The following is a 21,172-nucleotide window of genomic DNA, read 5'->3' on the forward strand; positions in this document are numbered from 1 at the left end:
TTAGTGAGGTCTCTTTCTCTTTTTAACAGCTCCACTAGACAGAATATAAACTTCACATTTTACAATAAAGCTCTCCACACATTTTGGAAAGAAATCATAAAAATAACAAAACTGATTTTGTCGTGATGAGCTCTGTGCATAAGCTATATAAAATATATCTAAATAATTTTAAAGTGCTCTTCTAGCATTGTTATAAGACTAAGAAAGACCAAGTTCAATATTTTGCATCTATGAAAAAACTGCTATCAAAATAGAAATGTACCTCAGTAGATTTACTAGGCTTATAAGAAACAGAATTCCTCAGCCTAAATCACTTCAGGCAAGAGCATTATAAGATAAGACTAAATCAGAAAAAGAATGAAACAGCAAGGCAGCTGACTGATACCGGTGAATTTAGTTAGGAACACTGCTTCAGTTAGAAGAAGATGATGAAAATAAAGAGGAATTAAATCTTCCTGGCAGCAAACCTAGAATTCTGGCACAGCAAATAATCTCATTGTGGTCTAACTGAGGCAGAAGCCAGTATCAAACGTGGCCGCAGTAATCCCCCCTTCAGTGATGAGCCCAGAGATCACAGAGCGCCTGTGCGTTACAGTGATACTGCTGCACACTCCCAGGGGATTTCATGATGGAAACCAGAGCCTGTTCCAGAATGGTGGGAAAAAAAAAATCAGATCTCCTCCCTCCTTCAAAGCAGCCAGCCACAGCCGCAGCTCTGGGGAGGCACAAGGGAGAGAGGGGCTAGAGCTGTACACTCTCCAATCTCACCGCCTGCTGTCTTCAAAGGCTCCCAGCTGGGACCATAGACCCAGCTGCCTCCTTTCTGCAGATGGAAAACAGCAGCACCTAGAGCCTGCAAAGCAGCCAGCTCTGGTGAAATCAGCCAGTGCCAATCCTGCACTAATGCAGATGTACGAGCCCCATCCTTACATCCATTGTGGGTACAACCATGTTAGCACGGAAACTAGATTCTTGAAGTGGAGGAGGAATACATTTCTTGGCTAAAACCAACCTGCATTCAGTACAAATCACTTCATGTGCGTGAAAGGCTTGTTTACAGCTTGTACTTTGCATTAATTTGCTCTTTCTGGCAGGCAGTACCATGGCATAACAACATTTTATGCTGAACTACAGCTCCTCCGCTGCATGCTGGCTGCTAGAACGGGGCTAAGGGCAGGCTGGAACAGAGACCCAACCCAGGTGCTTTTTGAGGAGGGCACTACATAGAAACCAAACATGCCTGAGCTTTGCTGTGACTCTGGAAGAAGTGCTGCAGGCCTGCAGCAGAGCAGCAGGCAGGAGTGAGGTCTTAGAAGGGTGGCACAGCAGCACATCAAAACATTACAGGCTCCTGGTGACAATTTGGTCTCAAAATCTCAAACCATGCTGTGAAGTGGATGTAGCCCAAACCTCACCACACTCTTTTCCCCAGACAACTACAAAGCAAGGCAATGAATCTCCAGAAGAGCATGGAATCCACATCCAGAATGCCTTTTACATGCCACTAAGCACCAGCTAGAGCTGAAGGGGCAGGGATCAGTCCAGACACAGCCTCACAGTCTAGGCACCATAAGCCACTTGCTATTTCAGCAGCACAGTGGGAATTGGACTGATAACAAAAGTACTGTGGGAAATAATATTTTTGGGTTTTCATTGCTTTCCTAGTAATGCCTAGTGGCTGATGGACTCTGCAAACTACCAAACCATTTTCATATATTCACTGAAACTGAAAGTCCAATTCACTGCCCAGCATCAGGGATGATAGGATATATTTCACAAATCTTCACATTTATGTACAAGTGATGACTATCCTCAATGATTCTGCATCACCAGGAAGCTTTCACATCATATCCACTCCCTTTTCCAGATTAATTTTTAATATGCCAAACAACACATATTTAGTATATCCTCTTCATCTATCTGTGCTGAATTTGGCCTGTTCTCTTTAATTAAGCCAAAGACTATGGAACACTGCCACATAAACAATGAGAAAAAGGACCTATACAAAATAGAGACTCATCTCACCAAAGGGTAACAAAAGAGAAATAAACAGATTAAAAATTGCATAAATATGTGCGTATATAATCAGTAAGATTACAATGTCATAAATATAAACCTTAAGGGTTTAACACTACAAACAAAAGAGCAGAAAGGCTGAATAATGTTTTGACATTTGAATGTTTGTATGCTCAAGATCTAACCTTGCAATACTTTTTAACTATTGGTGGGTGTAAATGCAGGTTAAACACACATAATACAAGTTACGTACTTGACATGTAAGAACTTGTCCTCCATCTCAGCCGTATACGCTGAGCATGTCAATTCAGTTTTACAAGTTCCAAGTGTTCCTGATTAAGACTCAGATAGACAAACCTAATTCCCTAGCCCCAAAGCATGAGACTTGTTAGCGTTATGTGTGCTGTTTTTTTTAATTAAGCTTTTATATTCTTCTTGTCCAATTTTTGAGTCTGTGAGGCCTTTTTCTTTTTTTTCTTCTTTTTTTTTTTTTCTTCTATATCCAGAATGGTAGAAAGTTGCTTCTCTGATAAAACCCTACAGGTTAAAACACAAGTTTCTCACATAATCATCTGATTCTGAGAGCTCGAGTTTTAAAGGAAGCACCAAGTATCACGAGACTTCTGATAAAAATCACAAGTCAGCAGCACACTCTGAAAGCTTCCTTTCCCCCTCCTGCCAAGATCAGCTTTGATGTCTCAGTTATTTCCATCTGATTATATCTGTTACTGTGAACTTGTATTTACCATGTAATAAAGCATCACAAGGTTTATGTACAAATCCCAAAGCAAATCATCCTCTAATAGGAATTCACACTCTCGCTCAGCTTTCCAAACCCACAATAATAGCTGGCTTGATCAGGACATCTAAATACGATTAAAATTGGGGGGGGGGGGGGGGGGGGGCGGCAGGGAGAAGAGGGGGGCAGGGAAGACTGAATTATACAGTTCTTGCAGAAGCATTACATGGGAGCTCATTACACCTTTCATGCTCATCTCAGAGAGCTTTGTAAAAGAAAGCAGGAATTCTTTGTTTTAGGCATGTAGAAGCCAAGGTACAGACAAACCACGGTGACACGTTCTGCAGCAGAGATGGCCCTGGAAACAGATATGGACCTCTTTGACCACCAGCCCAACAACGTACACAAGCATGCATGCAGCCCTACTGCTGCACCCCAACCCCCTTTGCTGAAGAAAATGAAAGTTCTCTCTCACAAAAGCATACATTTAGGATGGGAAAGCACAGATCTTGTTTCCTCACCAGAATCGGTATCATGAGCATCTGGGAGTGTGAGATGCAGTCCATTATGCTTTTTGATCACTGGTGTTTCGGTCACACTACTTCCTTTCTCAGAGCCACTGTAAAGAAACAAAACTGTGTTACCTGGCCATCTTTCAGCAGAGAGACAATGTTCCCCTCGAAGCAGGCAATAGTTTTGTCTAGCTGCCACTGGAACTGAAAACTCAAGCTTTAACTGTCGCAGGCTGGCAGCTTCTTGAATGTGCTGTTCTACACCCCCACGCTGCCAACGGACAGGCAGCTCAGAGAGACAGTGCACAGCAAGGGTTGCAGGGCTCATGCCAGTATCAGTTTATTTGGCTGTTGCAAACCACTGGACAAGGAACATGTTGGCAGCTAGAAGCCAGACCAGAGGAAGCCAACCAGCAGCCCCAAACCCAGGAAGAACCACCATCCCTTGGTCTTGCCTGCAGAAGGATTTGTTCACAGCTCTGTTGTGCGGATCCTTTTGAAACAGACCAATTACCACCTTCCACCCAAGTGCTAACTTTTCATTTCAAAGGGATTATTTTCTCCTGTTCCACCTTTGTTCTGTTGAAACAGAGGAGGAAGATAAAAGCTACCACACAGCACCACTTTATGAAAGAAGGACTATCTGGTCTGCTCTTCTACTACACTTCTGTCCTCACAGGAAAGGGAATCTCAAAAAAAACCCACCCAAAATCATGTGCCCAACAACAACAAAAAAATAATCACTTAATGCAGATCTTCTGAGCCTTCCTGTCACCCCATGGTGACATGATGACATCATGACCCCATCCCCCCAGGATTAGATAGTGATATCTCCTCTCATCACCCAGTAAGGGACAAAATATCAAAAGGAGAAGTGACTGCCTGGTTACTTTCTCTGGTACATTTCCAAGCCTGCAGCTCAGCCTTTGGAGAACGTTCCTCCCAGGAAACAAGCTGTGACAGAATCATGATTGCTGTGGATGCCCCATCTTCCAGTCTCATCAGTCCTGTGGTAGGGATTGCACAGGATTCCCTTGAATTGGCATTTATCTAGCAAAAGAATTAGCTTGGGACTGCTACTTGTTTTAAACATGATTGTTCTGTTATCACAGAAAACAACAGTGAAAGATAAAACAAGTCTTGTCCTTCCCTGCTAACAATCTAGGACTGAAAGGCACTTAGTGTTCTTCATCATAGTGGTAATCACATTTACAGTAGCTAATTAACCTTTTACTTACTGTTTCTATTAATGGACTCTGAATTCTCGGACATTTGAGTGTTTGCATAAATCTCCAGCCTTGACTGGGTCTCCCCATCTTCCATACTGGTTTCCACAATGATACCCCCCATTTGAGACTATTGTGTGGTGACAGATACAGGGGAAAATTAAATTCTGTCCTGTGCCCCAGCCTAATCCAGCCAGGATTAACACAAGCGTAGGTGCCCTGGCTGGGGGCTGCTGGTGGAACCGTAGGGGCATTTCTGTCTTACTGGTGTGTTGCGTATGCAGGAACGTGGCAGCTGCACTTCAAAATACTACTCCCATGAGGCGAGCGCTGCTTTGGTGCGGCGGTCATCACCACCAAGGCACTATTCACACTGGCTTACACGCTATACTCTTACACAAAGGAGGGGTGAGTAGATGGGTGGATGGCATAAGGCTGACCACAGCAAAAACTGACTCCAGGAAAGCAGCATTCGGAGAAAGCTTGATCAGATGCCTTCAGTTAACAGAACGCACCTCAGTGCAGTCAACAGCATGGCCTTTTAACTGGGAAAAGAGACTGAAAAATCCCAGCCGAAAAACCGAGTGCACTGTGCAAAACAGCCACTCCCAATGGCTTTATCCGTCACCCTGGAGAAGGGCTGAAAACTAACTACTCCTTCAAAGTTGCAGTACGAGGCCTTCAGCCAAGAAAGCTTTTCCATGCACCACAGAAGGGACAGTAGCCAGATGATTTGCCTTCCGCATACAGCACTGGAAAGGCTGACAGTGGGACACGTTGCCACTCCGCTGCCCATGTTTTTAAAGAGGTAGTTGAGACAGTGGATAAGATGGTGAGAAAAACTGCTGAAGGGAACACTTGGTTGTAAAAGACTGCAGAGGCACCAGTTTATCAGAGAGAAGACAAGAGGGGACTTCAGCATGGCACATGAATAGCTGCCTGGGGAGAACGTGCTGGGCCCTGAAAGACTCTTAAACCTAGCAAAGTCATAGTAAGTTTGCAAAGCCAGGAAATGTGGGCCACACAAAAGCAGCCAAATGTAATTAAAGTGCAATAAACAGGTGATTTAACTGCTGATTGAACTAGTAAAGAGTATTGGGTGCAACAGCTCTCAACTTTATATAAATACAGGCTTCTCTTTTCCAAGAGGCCCTAAAAATGCCTGCGCCCAAGTCTCAGTGATAAGAATTCCCTCCAAGTTCCTTTGCAAGCCCAACCCGGAATATTTTACATATTTGTTAGCTCATACTGCTGCAACTTGCTTAATACAAAGGGGCTTCCTAGGTCATTGAATCCAGTCTAAAACTGCAGGTACCAAGTTCGTTCTTGTTACCTTTCAGGCAATGCTTCACAATAGAAAATACAACTTTTTTGGGGGGGAAAGCCAAACAGTCCCACTGGGAATAGCAGTGAAATACACATTGGAGTTCCTAAAAGCAAACGCAAAGCAATTTGTTTTGTTTAGGCTTCTATGGCTAAAGCTTATCAAAAGCCTCTAAAAGCTATTGCATCTCGGGTTTTTAAGTATAACAGCCAAAGCACAGCTTGGGATCCGAATGCAGTCCAAATGGCTGAACTATTTATTTATGTGTTTTCCAATGTACTCTCTTCAGTCGCAGGCTTACAGCCCCCCTCCCCCGCAAGAGTAAATCTTAGTTATATTGTTCAGTGTGGATTTGATCAGCTTCATGAGGACTACTCATGGGTATAAAGATTATTCATGTGAGAGGTACACGATTGAATTCTTAGCTAAAAAGCCTAAGGCCTAAGGAAATCAATGATTCCAGCCTGTAAGAGACCATTTCTCTGCTGCTATGTAAATATCTTGATTTTTGTGTTTGGTCTGCTGCTCATTAGCTAAACCAACAAGGAATTACTAATAATCCCTCAAGGACGACTTGTATATAGACATGCATCATTCTGTACATATGCTTCTGGTGTTTATAAAGCTTATGTAAATGCGTACAGAGATTGGGGAGCAATACAAGCTTCATCAGTCTCCTGTCATGACTGTTGCCACCAAGCATGCCGTCCTTCCCATCAAACACAACCTCTATGGACATTACAGGTTAGAGATAAGTATAGGCTTGGGATAACATTCCCAAGACAATTGTACAGTGGTATCATGACTAGGACAATATCCAAAGGGCGTGGGAAGACAGAAAACCCAACCTGGAAACTTCTACACTTTCTAAACTTTTCTTTTTGGAGGCAAAGCAGATGAGAGGGAAGGAATGAAGAGGGAACCTAGCACTGCTTAAATGCAGATTTACTAGGACAAAGGAAGGGAGAAAGATGCTACATCCTTCACTCCTTTCCTTGCCCAGTTAGCACCAGGCTGTGCAACCAGCATGCAACCACAGCATATGATAGTGTTGGCTGTGTGCCTTTCCTTGGCTTACTCAGTTCAGGACTGTGTCACCCCCCACACATTCCTGGGTGGTGCCAACTACTGCAGACTGTGAACAATAGCTGGTGGATGCTCAGCAATATTAGGGAAAAAAAATCATAAATCTACCCTCCGTTCTGGATATCTGAATATGGATAGAGGTGTTTAGACATTCAGATCAATACCTTTTGGTTCAACCTGCTTCTTCAATCTTAAAAATCTTGAGGTTTTGTTTTGTTGGGGGTTTTTTGTTGTTTTGTGGGGTTTTTTTTAAGTCATGGCTATTAAAATCTTGCCTTTTTTTTTAATCACAGCTTGAAATATTACTTATGTGTCTTTTTAAACAGTACTGTTTATTACTGTTTTTGCAAAATAACGTAGGTATCTAGACAATTAAAGAAGATGACTACACCTTCATTATGAAATCTGAACTTGTTAACACAACAGAAAAAGCCTACCTGTGCTGTAAAGCATTAAATACCATCTGCCACATCTGCAACATATGTCTGCATGTCACCAGAGCCTCTTCAGGTCCTTTGTGTATCCATTCCAGTTTTACTTTGGTGAAGAGTAAGCTGCAAGATGAAAAAGAACAACTTCTATTTTATTGACATCTCATAAATGTGGAGAATCAGTACCATTCTAGCGAGATCCTGGCACCCAGCATTTTTACTTGCTTTGTATGTGCAGCAATAAAAGAAAACACTGTAGCACAAAACATTTCATATGGCTCAACTTTGATTCCTCACAAGGAGATGAGAGGATTAACAATATTCCTCAGCTGCAGTCCAATTTGCGTCACAAAGCTGGCAGGACAGTGTTAAAAGCAATGCACTGCAAAGCTAACAAGGTGAAACACAGAGTCACTCTCATTTTATTTTGGACAGCATTGAAAACAGAATAAAAAGGAATTGCCATAATACATATGCCAGACTGTTTTCTTAGTCTGGCATCTTCTTATAGCACTGGCTTATATAATACATTTCAGACAAAACCCCCAACACACTTAATATATGCAGATAATTATGTAATGCCTCACAGGAAGGAATTGCTTTTTCTTAACCCCAGCTGGCAACCATCTCGTGCCCCCAGGCAAGGCAGCTGATAGCCCCTGTACATTCTTGTTCTAGGTAGCGTAACTGCTGCTACTATTCTTATACCTAGAGAATACGAATATGTACTTGCATAGAACACTGGAATTCAGCAGTATTAGGTCAAGCAGAGGTTAGAAGACAGATTTGGCAATGACACAACCTACCTCTTGCTGCTAGTGTAGCTTTTAAAACCGTCCTTCACAACACCCACTTTTGGGGTTTTTTTTAATTGCTAAGATGATTTAATTTATTTCTTATTTACTAATGTAAATTTACTTATCTGCTTTGATGCTTTCATGAAGTCCAAGATCTACACATTTTGAATTGGCTCAATATGGCTAGTGATTAATCCACTGTATAGCACATACACACATGCACACAACCTTAACAGTTGAATGCTAAAAATCCTAAAAGCTGCTTTGTCAATGTGATTTGCAGGCTCCTGGGGAATTCAAACAACTTCAGAAAGAGACAAAGGCAACTGCATAGATGATGTTAGAGAAAACTTTGCAGCTGAATAAGAGATCTTTCATTTGCAGTAATAAGAAATCTGCAGCTGACTCTGTGGTGCATATCTACCAAAATGCACTAAAACGGCAGTCCCATTCTGAACTAACAAACATTAGTGGGTTTCTGGGTGGAGGGTTGTATGGGTGTGCGTGCTCTATCAACTGCTATAGGGAAGTCTGCTCATGGCTGCTGCTACAGCTTGACCTCACAGGACAAGCATTCAACTAAACTCCCCAGGCACAAACTTAGGCTAGGAAAGAAAGATCAAGTTTTATAATCAAGGGAATTTGTCTTTGTCCTTTACTATTTTATATCCCTACTGTATGTTTACCTTTGATTTTCTTGTTACTCATCTGAGCAAAACAAATACTAATAAAAACATTCCCTGCTTTCAGAGATGCTGACCCCCTAACTGAAAGGGAGTGCCCTTATGATGATTCAGGTAGTTATTTTTGGTTAGATCCATGGACTAATCAAAAATTCTGCTGGGACAAAGAATATCACAGTCAACACACTCTTAATAGAAACGAGACTGAATTCAAAGGACTGGTTAGCAATGGGAACTGGCCGGTGATGCATGCTGCTCTGTATCCCTTACTTGACTGGGCTCACAGGAACAAAGCTTGTTTTAATGCGAAATAATATAAAATCAAACACCTACGAGCAAGGAACAGATATAACACTAGAGAGATGGGAGGTTATACCCCGGAGTGCAATGGTGTTATAAAAGATAGCTTCATGAATGTGAAGTTCCTGAACAACAATCCAGTTAAGAGGTCAAGCAACCCTTAGCATCCATATACAGAAGCACAATCAAGTAGGAGCTGGAAGATGCGGTTATTCCTGTCCACAGCATCAGCAAGACTCTTACTACAATCCTGTTTCTAGTTCCTGCTCTTTAACTCCAGAAGACACCTAAAAATGGGATGAGGTTCAGAGAAAGATTATGCAGGTGATCTTAAGCCTGTGATAAAAGACATTTTTCTGTAGCCCTCAGAAGTTCAGTTTATTTGGTTTAACTAAGAAGCAGGGAAGAAATTATTTTGCCCAAGACTGCAAGCACCCACATGAAGTATATGATTGAGTCTTTGATCTAAAAGAAAAGGTATCAGAAAATCCAAGCATTTGTTGAAAGCTGAAACCAGTCAAATGGAGATGTGTAAGTAAATGCAGACATATAACTATCAAAGAAAAGAATCTATGCAGCAACTACATTGTGTGCCCAGTAAATTCTGTAGTCTTTAAAGCCTTTCAGCAAGAAAGGACAACATCTGGAAAGGAATGGTAATCCACAAACAGAAGCTATGGCTTTGATGCAAGGCTTATGAGAGAGCTTCCTCGGACTGCGCTCTGCAGAGGGGTGAGACTGCATTGCCACCTTCATTCTGGCAATTGCTCTACTAAAAATATTCTACTCATCCAAGAAACAAGCACATTGAACAATCTATGCTATTGTAAGCATACAGAGTATTTTTTTAAACCACTATAAACTTTAAAAATCAAAGACCAGCAAAAGCACTGTACAATCCTCCTTGCAGCAGAGGAGTGGTGGTCAAAGAGCCTGAAGCCTCGAGAACAGTCTGTTACATCCCTGAATAACTCCATGCTTTTGAACGCTGCAAGGTACCACTCCAATATTAATGAAATACAAAAATATAGGAAAGAAGAATCTGTTATACACATAAGGGTTATAGTAAGGGTTCCTTCTCCCTTTCACATTAGTAGGCATACAGACAGCTTAGTTATCAGCAGGCAATTACAATCACTACACAGTGTATTTAAACATTAAAAAGACAAACACATCAAGTTCTTCTCTCCATCACTCTGCTGTTTACTGCTTACATTCAACTTCGGATGAAGACTCAATGTTCCATCTCAGGAGAGAGATAACAACTAGTGAAACAGGAAAAAAGCAAATCTCTCGCACAAACATAACAAAGGCTCAGCACAACATTATCACTAGTCATACAGCACACAAAGGTTAAAAAACCCCCACATGCAAATCCAACAACTGTCTCTGCGGTGCAACACTACCAGATCCCAGAGATACCATGCACTGTTAGCTGTTGTGGTAATTCACCTTTGGAATAGTGCTGCTCACGTTATCATGTAATGATATAGCGAAGCAAACCAAAAGGCAAATAGGAAGAATGTAAGGGGCAAAAGGAATCAAACCATACTGACAGCAGTAGTAAACAATGCAATTAAACATGATAATTAGAAGATGGAAATACAAACAGAACATTAGGCTGTGCTATACATTATTTGCATTTCTCAGCTTCTAATAAGTTTTTTAACAGCAAAACCAGACAAATAAAAATACAGGAAAACCACTGAAGTGATGTAGTATCACTTATCTTCAGCTTATCATTTTATTACCGAGACAGCACTCTTCCTACAAATAAATCTAATGAGTACTGTGTCATATCAGTGTCTGTGCACAACTCTCGGGCATAAACAAAAATTATGTATGCACAGATCTCACCTTATTATATTTTCTTAATATCGTTTTACTGTACTTTTGTATGATGCTTGCGGTATTAAGCAGAGCAAGCTCCTAAAGAGATTCAACATATAAAAATAGCCCCAAGTTTATTAATACAGTCGTTGGTAATTCTGTTAGCCTCTGAAAATGAAAACAGATTTGGGCTAAAGCAAACATACAAACTGCTACTACATAGGCACAGAAAGAGAGAGTGAAAAATCCACAAACCATTCTTGTAATTTGTATAATTTCAAGGACAGTAACAATGGAATATAACCACTGCTCACTCTTGACACCAGAGTCTAAGCTCCTGCTCAGAAGAGGTCTTCTTTTATCATGCATGTGAACAGTATGCAAAAGGCTTCTATTCCCTGATGTACCGTCCCTTTACAAGCAAATTTACTTATCTATCACAGTAACTTTAACTCTGGGAAATAAAAGTCTGCATACAGTTGACTTTGATGAGATATGAAGCTCTGAAAATTCAAAATTAGTTTTCCCAGGTATCAAAATTCCAGTAGTATAAATGATAAATATCAGTTTTATGTGCCATGCATTGACAAAGTAAGGATTGGAATACTGGAAGGCCTATGCAAATTTTCAGTAGCAAGCAAGCTACTTCGGTTGGTTTCAGAAGGTGTTCAATATTTGTTTTCATGAAGACTGATTTGAGCTGCTGATACTCACCATGTCTCAAGGCCTGGCCAAAAACACCTACCCAGCCCTCCTGAGTGCCTTCTAATCTCAAAGGCTGAGCATTTAGCCATGTAAGTTCTTTAATATTACCCATGATGAAAAAAGGCAGCTCTTTCCTATCATTGACAATCCAATTCCTTAGGTTTAATAGTTAATACTTATTATCAGACGGCTTCATGTACGCATATGGTATACTATAAATGCTTATGAGCACATCTCTGGAAGAAGTTGTAAGTCGCTACGTTTAGTAATAGCCTATTGACTACTTTATGGATGCTCTAGGACTATACAAGCATTTATTAATCAGTTAATTATTGGGACTTTAAAAAGTTGCTTTAAAATGGAGCTTTTAGTATCAAATGTAGCCCTTTAACTACACATTTATACAGCATCACAATGGGATCTCTGTGCCTTATCATCTGACAAGCAATAAATAATGCTAGTACTATAACAAACAATAACACATTCCACTCCTTTCAAGATTGAGAGACCAAATTAGGAATAATGAGTATTACGTAGTCATTTAGTTATATGTTTTGCCATTAACTGGCTCCTTACAACCCCTCCAGTTTTTCAGAGCTTGTCAGCAGCTGCTCAGAGATCTGCATATCTTCGAGCTTTACCAGATCAGGGCCATCATTCCCCAAAGTCTTTCATTATTTACCCAGATTTGCCTGCCGACACACACAGCTGCTGGGTTATTTTGGATTTTGAATACAAAAGGAAACCTAACAAAACACCAAAAGCAGCAGCAATATGTCCCAATTCACAGAGACAATTGTGTACATTAGCATGAGGATACTGAACTTCTGCAACTAATATGTGTACTTTGTTTCATTAAATGACAGGATGCATGTGCCTGTTTGTTTGTGTGTGTTTACAGACATTTGCCTGGAGAGAGAAACCAGAATCCTAGTCACAGCGCCGAGGACAGCAAATGCACTTTATCCAATGACTGATTGATGGGGTGCTGGAGCAGCATCCAAGTGGCACTGGACAGCAGAGACCAGCTGACCCTCCCACCTCTTCGAAACCCAGATAAATGTTCCACACCAGCTCCAACGAAAAACAGGGGGATGCCACAACCTGGATGGGTAGACAGCCTGAGGATAGTCTTTGAGGAGCTGGGAGCCAAGGATTAAAACCCCAAAACTTTGATCACTGAACTCTTGAATTAGTTTCCTCCCCTTTAAGGTAACAGATGCAAAAGCAGGATACAGGTGGATACAGGACATAGGCTGATCTAACAGAGCAGGAAACAGGACGGAGGAGATAAGGAGAATGATCAAAGTTCCGGGATGTTTTTGATATATGGAGGTAGTAAACAAACTTCGCCTGAAAAAGAGGCTGAGGGAAGAGAGAGCAGATGTATAAAATCATTAATAGCACGAAGAAGATCAGGAAATCAAAACGGTCTGTGTTGTTTCAATGAAAGAAGTAAGAAATATCCAATAAAGCAATCAAACAGTGGATTTGAAATGCCAAATGAAGTGCTTTTTCATACAACACAAAAGTAAAGTGCAAAACTGCTACAGGATGTTCTGAAGCAGACACATAAATAGGTTCAAAAAGGGATTAGATAAATTCACGGATGACAGGCCTATCAGGGGCATTAAACACAACCTAACAGAACCTCTAGCTCCAAAAGCCTCTGAACCACTCAGCTGACAGAATCGGGGATGATATATGAGGGGTAGGATCACCCTGCTGCTGTGTTTCTACATGCTTCTCCCTGTGCATTCACCAGATGCGCTGCTGAACCAGAGAAGCCCTTAGTTTGATCAAGAATGGCCACTCGTTACATTTTGATACAGCAGAAACATGATTGCAGCCTGTGTTCTTTTCATAACCCAGATTGTCTGGTCTTGTTTCATCTGCCAGTATGAGAGGACAGCGTATCTGCAGCTGTAGTATCTTCACAGCAAATTAGCTGCTCAGTTTATCAGTTGCTGAGTTTAGCTTCAGTGGTGAGTCACCTGTACAAGCCAATTAGCTAATGTATACTCTTTCACCATAACCATTATGGTTTCATTAACCTTCCTAGAGCAACTGCTAAAGCCCTAGTCACATTATCAATAAGAAAAAACACTGGCAAAATTAAAAAGCTGTGGTTAATTGCCTGCATTTTTGTTGATAAAATCAAGATCAAAGTTGCTGTCTTCTCAAATAACTCGGTGCTTCTTGCAGTCTCCTGACATTTAAGGGCACATTCTCTACTTAAATTAATGCCAGCAACGCTGACTGCAACCTCCTTTTATAACTCCATGCTGTGCCATGTTATCTATCACTTCCCCTACAAAAATAAATTGATCATATACTTTTACAGACATACAATCCTCTTTTTTTATGGCTCCCTGCCCATTTACACACACACACACCCGCCCAATACAAATGAAAAATAAAAACAAGAGGCCTGGTAGCATGTCCAAAGAACTGTCCTTTAGAAGAATGTCCTGTTCAGAGCCCCAGTCTTGCATGATGACAGCAATTCAGCTAACGTTGCTCCATCAACTATGACTGCAACAGCATAGCACAGGGTGAGAACAGCTTCTAGAGAGGTGGATTCTAGGCTATTTAGAAGTTTACATGATAAAGACAATTTGCTACCCTTAGCCTCACACACAAGGCACCCAGAAAGCGGCTCTTGCTCATAGAGTAGGAGGGAAACGGAAGGGATCCCAAAAGCTAAGACTGCAGCCCAACCTGTCAGAGACTGCACAGCAAAAACAAAGGAGCAGCTACTGGCACGGCTCAGGCTCTGGGTGTTTTTCCTTGGATTGCCTCCTCCTGCAAGCTGCACCTTACACCTGATGGCAGAAGGGCCTCCCGTCAGTCAGGCGAAGGTCCTGCCAACAGACTAAGTTGTGTATCTCTGTATGGACCCAAATGTCATGTCCCAAGACCAACATGTCTGCAGCCAGTGCAGAACCTCACACTCCTATTTCAGCATTCAGGTCCATCAGATTCATTTGTGATACAGAGGGCAAATGTGAGTCAATATGGATGCGGCCCATCCAGAAACTGCCACTTACATCAGAAGGCGATCTTGTAAGAAACCCCCTTTATCCGCTAAACCCAGGCAGGTTGTCACCTGAAGGAAAAACAACAACCGATAGATAGTCTGCTGAAAGAAAAAGCATGCTGGTCTGCTGGGGCAGGGGGCACTGAAAGTCTTCCTTGTCTTCAACTTTCTTCAGAATCAAGCCATATCTAGTCGCACCCAAGAAAAGGCGGCACACAAAAAAAGGGGCAACCAGAATTATTGTCTCCTTTTCTTTTAGTTAGATCATTCATTTTGAATCCCGGACTTGTGGTATTTTGGTTTTTGTTAAGGATGTAGGAATGAAGCAAATTGTTAGCAGACCTGATAACCGTTCCCTCACCCTGTTACATAGGATCCTTCGGGTGGTGATACACCTGAAAAGTTTTTGTTTTCCTCTCACCCTGATGAGGAACTGGCAATAAAATGATTTTGCACCATCAAAAATCTTAGGTATTTCAGTCCCTATCTCACCTGAATAAAGATAAAAATAATTGTCGTAAGTTTCACAGCAAAACCTGAAGAAAAAGGTTCTAGAGTTGCTATGCAGAGTGTTTACATCAACTTTTTTATATGTAATTTCCCTCTGTAAGGACAGTGTGTTAGACTTTCCCTTGTAACACTTCAGAAGATGGTAAACTGAGGTTTAATTTGCAAGTCTCGCCCCACGTTTTGTGATTTTTTTTTTCCCTCTGACAGACTCCAACTACACAGAGTACTCCCCATTGCACTGTACACTGCATGAGCACATTTGAAAACTGGGGCCAGGTCTCAAGCATCCAAGGCTAGGAGTTTAGAGGTCTACCTCCTATTTAATTTCAGTCATGAATTTACTAGGAGTTCAGCGCATAGCTTCTCCAGCAGATCTGAGCCCTGGCACTTAAATTCAGGTGACCGTGGTGCAGTATCTCATTTGTGGGTGGAAATGGACACATACATGACAATGTGCAAGTGTCAGTGCCATCTCAGACGTGTACTGGAAATTGTGGTCCACTGTTTTTACCTGTGGTGGCAGTGTGGACAATACTGTGGCTTGAGCTAGGGACACGGGAGAGCCATGGTGCTCACTCTTGCATGGCTTCTTAGCCAGTCTTGGTCAAGTCACTTCAGGTCCCTGTGCTTCAGTTCTTCTAACTGCAGAGCAGATAACAGGAGTGACCTTTGCAAAGCATTCGGAGAACTAAGCTCTTCATCATCGCCTTCCCCGTATCCTTTACATTTAATCTCTTAATACTGGTGCTCTCAACTTCAGAGTTATTTGTGGACAGGAAGGAAAGCAGGTTGAGTTCCTCTGTAACTGACATCACTTTTAAAACATTTTCTCATTTTGTTGGGCCTGATTCTTCAGAATTTCATCAGATGTGCCCCCAGGTAAGTCCAGCCAACCCTGATTAAATAGGAATTCATTTGGAAGGGCAGAGCTGAGAACTATCATGCTGTCACAACCACTGGAATGACTCTTGATTTACAGAAATGGAAAAGGAAACCAGGCCTAGGGTCTCTAATTGCTGAGCTGAGATCCTGCCAGACAAGAAAAGAGCATTAACAGGACTAAGCTGAAGTACTTAATATGCTGCCAATACTTCCTATCCCCAAAGACTGCAGAACTGGATGCTTCACTTACACTTCTGTACTGTTAATATTTTTCAGAAAAGCTTCTCCCCAGTGCAGTTTAGGCAGCTTTTAGAGGAAAGGATACCAGGACTCTGGCTAATACAGTAACATTTGACATCAACCTCCCAAAGTCACCTCAGTCTGCCACCAAGAACACTCTTTCTGGAAAGGTGTGTCAGAATCCCGATTCACATATTTAAAATAGAGTGTAATACCTCCCAATTAACCTAGTGTCAAGGTAATAAAAAGCAATAGCATACTCCTATTATGGTTGTATAAATTATGCAATGAAATACAGTATAGCAGAACCCCCCATAGGATTAATAAAACATTTCTACCCAACTTGACACATTTATGAAATCTTGTGTGTTACTGATACTTGGAGCCAACAGTCTGAAACTGCAGCACCCCCTCACTGTATTAGTAAATTAGAACCACACAAAATTTGGCTTTGTTCTAAAAACAATAGGCTTTTTGGTTTTGAAATGTATTACGCAATGCTGTTAAACAGACCTCACTGTTTCTATCAATTTATTTTGGGACAATACAATTTATGCCGTTGTGGCACCACTCCAGCAAAGCACTTACAAAAGGTCTTCATCTTTAAGCATATGAGTAGTCCTGCTGAAGTCAACAAGAAGTCAATTATTCCTCTCCCTAAAACTAAGCATGTGCTTAAGAACCATAGTAGATCCAGCTCTTTATGAGAAGGATTATGACAGTCTCTCCTAATACCTTAACTTTGCGGAGGACAAAGCATAAATGTGAGTAACACAGGAAGGGCCAGAGTCTGCCGATATTTAGCACTCACTGTCTGTATGTCTCAGCAGAGGTGAAAAAGATAGAAATCAACCTGCCAAACACTGCTGAATTTCACTACAGGATGCTGGTCCTGAGGCACGTGGGGGCATGTTTCAACCTATTTTCTGGTTGAAAACCACCATATACTTACAACAGTTCAGAGGCAGTGCTTTTTGTAAGATAAGCTTGTTTAGTAAGATATGGAGGAGCAGATTTCTATGCCAGCCTGAAAAATGATGGGCAAAGGCATTCTTAAGCAGTGAAAGAAGTGACAGAAGACAGACAAAAGCTCCTTCATTTCAGAAAAAACCCACACATAATCTTGACCAAACCTGTGGTGTCGTAAGTAGATAGAAAACTGCTGGCTTCACCAAAGAAAATCCTAGAAAAAGAAACGGGTATTTTGCTACCAGCAGGAATCATATTTGTCTAAGCCTGCAAAGCAAAACCATGATGTAATTGCAGTCTATGTTAGCACCAGTGCCAGCTGAACACAGTTAGCGCAGTAACAGCAGCAGGAAGACACAGGAGCGTGACCTTTAACGCAGAGCTAGCAGTCAGCATACAGACCCGGGTCTGTACTTCAACAGACAGATGTGCTGAAGATCATGCTACTGCAGTTTTGCTCAATCCCTCACTGGCACGACTGACCTAACAAAACCTGTGCTTACCATTTGGCTCAATGCAGCACACTGCCTCACAAAAATCAGACAGACGAAATTGTGTTCATGGTAGTGCTGGATTGCTTTTTCACCACAGACAGTGATTTTGGAGATGCACAACATTTCCTTATTGAGTTCCTTTATAGCTCCTTTTCAACCTGTACAAAGCTAACTGCAGGGTCAGGATTTGCAGCCCTTAATCCCTGTCAGGTCTGCAATCCTGCAGACTGGCTGTGGCAACGACGGCCTTTTTTGTCGTGTTGTGATGTTGTTACCCTCCCACACAGTGTGGGTTACCCCCACAGATCTCAGCCCAGCCGGCTGAACTAAAACAGTGACAGCTCTCCTTAAGCATTACTCTGAGACAAAAATCAAACTCAGGATATAATAGTGAATAGCTATGTATGCTTCCAGTCATATTGAAAACGGTCACCATGGTTTAAATAAACACTGGAAGCACAGTCCACCTGACTGTATTTTTTAATAAATTCTGCTTCTTCAATATATGTAGATACATTCTTCTCTGAGTTAAGGTACACGTGCAGCCACTCAAGCCTTTCAGTTTAACCTAAATATTTTTTGTTTTCTCAGCACAAATGCAACTAAATATAAAATAATTCTTTAGATTTTCTTCCTAAGAATGTCTCAGTTATACACATCATCAACGCAAGGATACTGCCTACTTACAGAACCCAGTTCCACAGCTTGCATCCTTGACTACTACTTCAGCACAAGGTTTTCCTAGCAGAAAGCTGTGCCCAGTTCAGCTGAACACTAATAAAGTTGAGGATCTTGCAGGCTGTATTTTAAATATGAAGCTTCATTTCTTAGCCTTGCTGGAAACTCTAACTTCACTGTTGCATGTATGACTCCAGCAGGTGCACCTTACACTGTTCAAATAAGCTGAGTCACTGCTTATGAGTAACAAAGAAAAATCAGCAGTCTCTCAACCTGTCAGAAATACCTAACAGATTTCAATTACAACTGCCAACAAAAACTAAAAGCCTCAAGGTAAAAAATATATGCACATTAAAAAAAAAAATAAATAAAAATCCATGGCAGATTGAGCTTAAAATCAGATTAATGGATTATTTTTCTGCAATATCTATTACAACCCAATGTGACGGATCTTCCAGATGTGCTGAGAAAAGATGACAATATTACAGATCCCAAGCATTGCATGTGTGACTAAAGAAAATCCTTTGGGAAAAATGCATAATTATTACATTGTAAACATGCAAAAATGGCAGTATTTTGCCTTCTTTCAATAATAGCCTGACAGCACACCTCAGTGTAAAACTACAAATACTATTTAAATGCTGGATAGAATAAAACATGCTTGACTGTTGAAAAACAGGTCTCATTTATATACAGCACTCTGCAGGTGATAGGATTTGTAGTAGATTTGGATTTACTTTTGGGGTCTTCACCCACAGATTACCTGAAGGCTTTTTTTTTTTTTTTTTCTTTTGAGAAACAGTCCAGCAGTTAGCAGCCACTGACCTTTACATATTTTTAATGCCACAGTGCTTTATAAATTGAACTCTGTTTCAAAATTTACAGCAAATAGCTGCAATGAAACAGGTAAAAGGAACTAAACATTCCCTTCAGCTGACTGTCTAGCCCTGAATCAGCTCCGTTCAGCTGAAATGAATGCATTTTCGTCTTTTTCAACTAGCTGGGGATCTGGCAGTGGAGCTTCATGTCAGAAAGGCTCAGGCAGGCTGCCCTCAACCCCCTAAAAATGAGCACGTCAGATAAACACAGAACTAAAGTGCAGGGTCAGCGCAGTTTGATCAGCTTGTACCAGCTGACTTCCTACTTTATCCCTTCAAATAAACCACTCATTTGCAGAATTCTAGCCTGCAAATCAAAAAAAGAGATGCTTGAAACATTCCCAGTGACTCAACCAAAAAAACCCACCACCACCAAAAAAACAAAACACCAAAAAAAAAACCCAAACCGTGTTGAGTTCTTCCATAATGATCCAGCAACTAAAAAAAAGAAATCAATAGAAACGATGATGAATAGCAAGCCCCAGCCTTTCACAGGGAAAAGCTTTATACTTTCCCTTCTCCTTTGTGGAGAGACACCCCATGCAGAAATGCCTGGCTTCTGCGGGGCTGCCAGAGGCGACCGGCAGAGCAGCCCTGCAGCAGAGCTGTAAGGTGCCTGAGGTCTAACTGCATCTCTATATCTCAGCCAAGAAGGGGGACAGAAAGAGGCTGGATAGAACTCCTTCACACTCGCTCCTGCTGACAGAACACAATGAAATCCCCATATTTACTCTTTTAATTCAGTACAGAGCTCTCTGCAGAGTAAGAGATCAGAGCACACTAGGATAAATCAGAAGTGTGTATTTATAATCTCTGCCTTCTGATAAGTTAGCAGCATGTACCAGTTTTTCCTTGAAATAAGTCTGAAGGGGAGGAACAGATGTCAACCTGAAAGCATAAGAGCATAACTGCCCTGTGTTTTACCATTAGCATTTATATGCCTCTATCTTCCCTCTTAAAAGGCCATCGTGCAAGCCAGCTGTAATTCAGAGTGCACAATCTGATTTCTATTCCCTCTCCCTTCTAAACCAACATATCCAAACCACAGGTAGAGCGTTCTCCATTCCCACCACACTGAGAAAGCATTTGTATTTGCATCGTTATTCCACATCTTTCCTCAAGTACCTTGCTGAAAGGATACCCAAAGTCACTGTGCAGAACTCCTTACTCCAAGGCAACTGAAAGGGCTCTGGCTCTCTGCTGACCTGATTGGTAGTTTGCCTCCAGAAGGCTTAACAGAGCCTGTCATTATGTATGTGATATACCCTACCATAATTAATTCCCTCAGGGAATGACATCCAGAGGAAGCACGGTTCAAATACACAGCATGCACCTGAAATTTGACATTTTGAATCAGATTCTGAACACGAAGATGCATCCATGGAAGGTCTGAGGTTTTTATTTTCCTTGACCATAGATACATGGCATAAACTTAAGTATCCTGTCATAAAGAGGTGCGCTTAAAAACTGTTGAAATATACAGATAAAAATCAGTGTTCTTTGTTCTTGAACAGATTTGATTTAATTCATTAGAAATCCAGAAGGTGTTTAAAATTACCATGTGCCATTTAATATAAGATGAAGTAATAGCTTCCTTCAGCCTTAGTGGAAAAGATTCAAAGCTGTAATCCTTTTTCAAATAATTACCCTGTTCATCAGGCTTCAGCACAAGATGACTCCAAGCAGACGAGAAATGGAGACACCAGCTATGAAAGCTTCAGTATATACATGCCCAGCTGAATGGCGATGAGAGCACTTCGCAAGAGTTTGTCAAGTCACAGGCCTGAATTATGCTACAATGAGAACTGCGAGGGCAGGGCAAGGGCATCTGA

At 41.4% G+C, this 21,172-nt stretch overlaps 1 protein-coding gene across 5 annotated transcripts in view; it reads right to left on the bottom strand.

Moving 5' to 3' along the window:
* Nucleotides 1–21,172, bottom strand: part of TTC7A (tetratricopeptide repeat domain 7A) — a 172,420-nt gene that overhangs the window by 55,109 nt on the left and 96,139 nt on the right. For all 5 annotated transcript variants that reach the window (XM_055725417.1, XM_055725416.1, XM_055725415.1 and 2 more), the window contains 2 exons: nt 7,341–7,457; nt 3,277–3,374 (listed from right to left, as the gene is read on the bottom strand). In XM_055725417.1, the coding sequence (XP_055581392.1) occupies nt 3,277–3,374; nt 7,341–7,457 (215 nt within the window). The remainder of the gene's footprint in view (nt 1–3,276; nt 3,375–7,340; nt 7,458–21,172) is intronic.

This window comes from Falco cherrug, chromosome 13 (genome assembly GCF_023634085.1).
Source record: "Falco cherrug isolate bFalChe1 chromosome 13, bFalChe1.pri, whole genome shotgun sequence".
NCBI lineage: Eukaryota > Metazoa > Chordata > Aves > Falconiformes > Falconidae > Falco > Falco cherrug.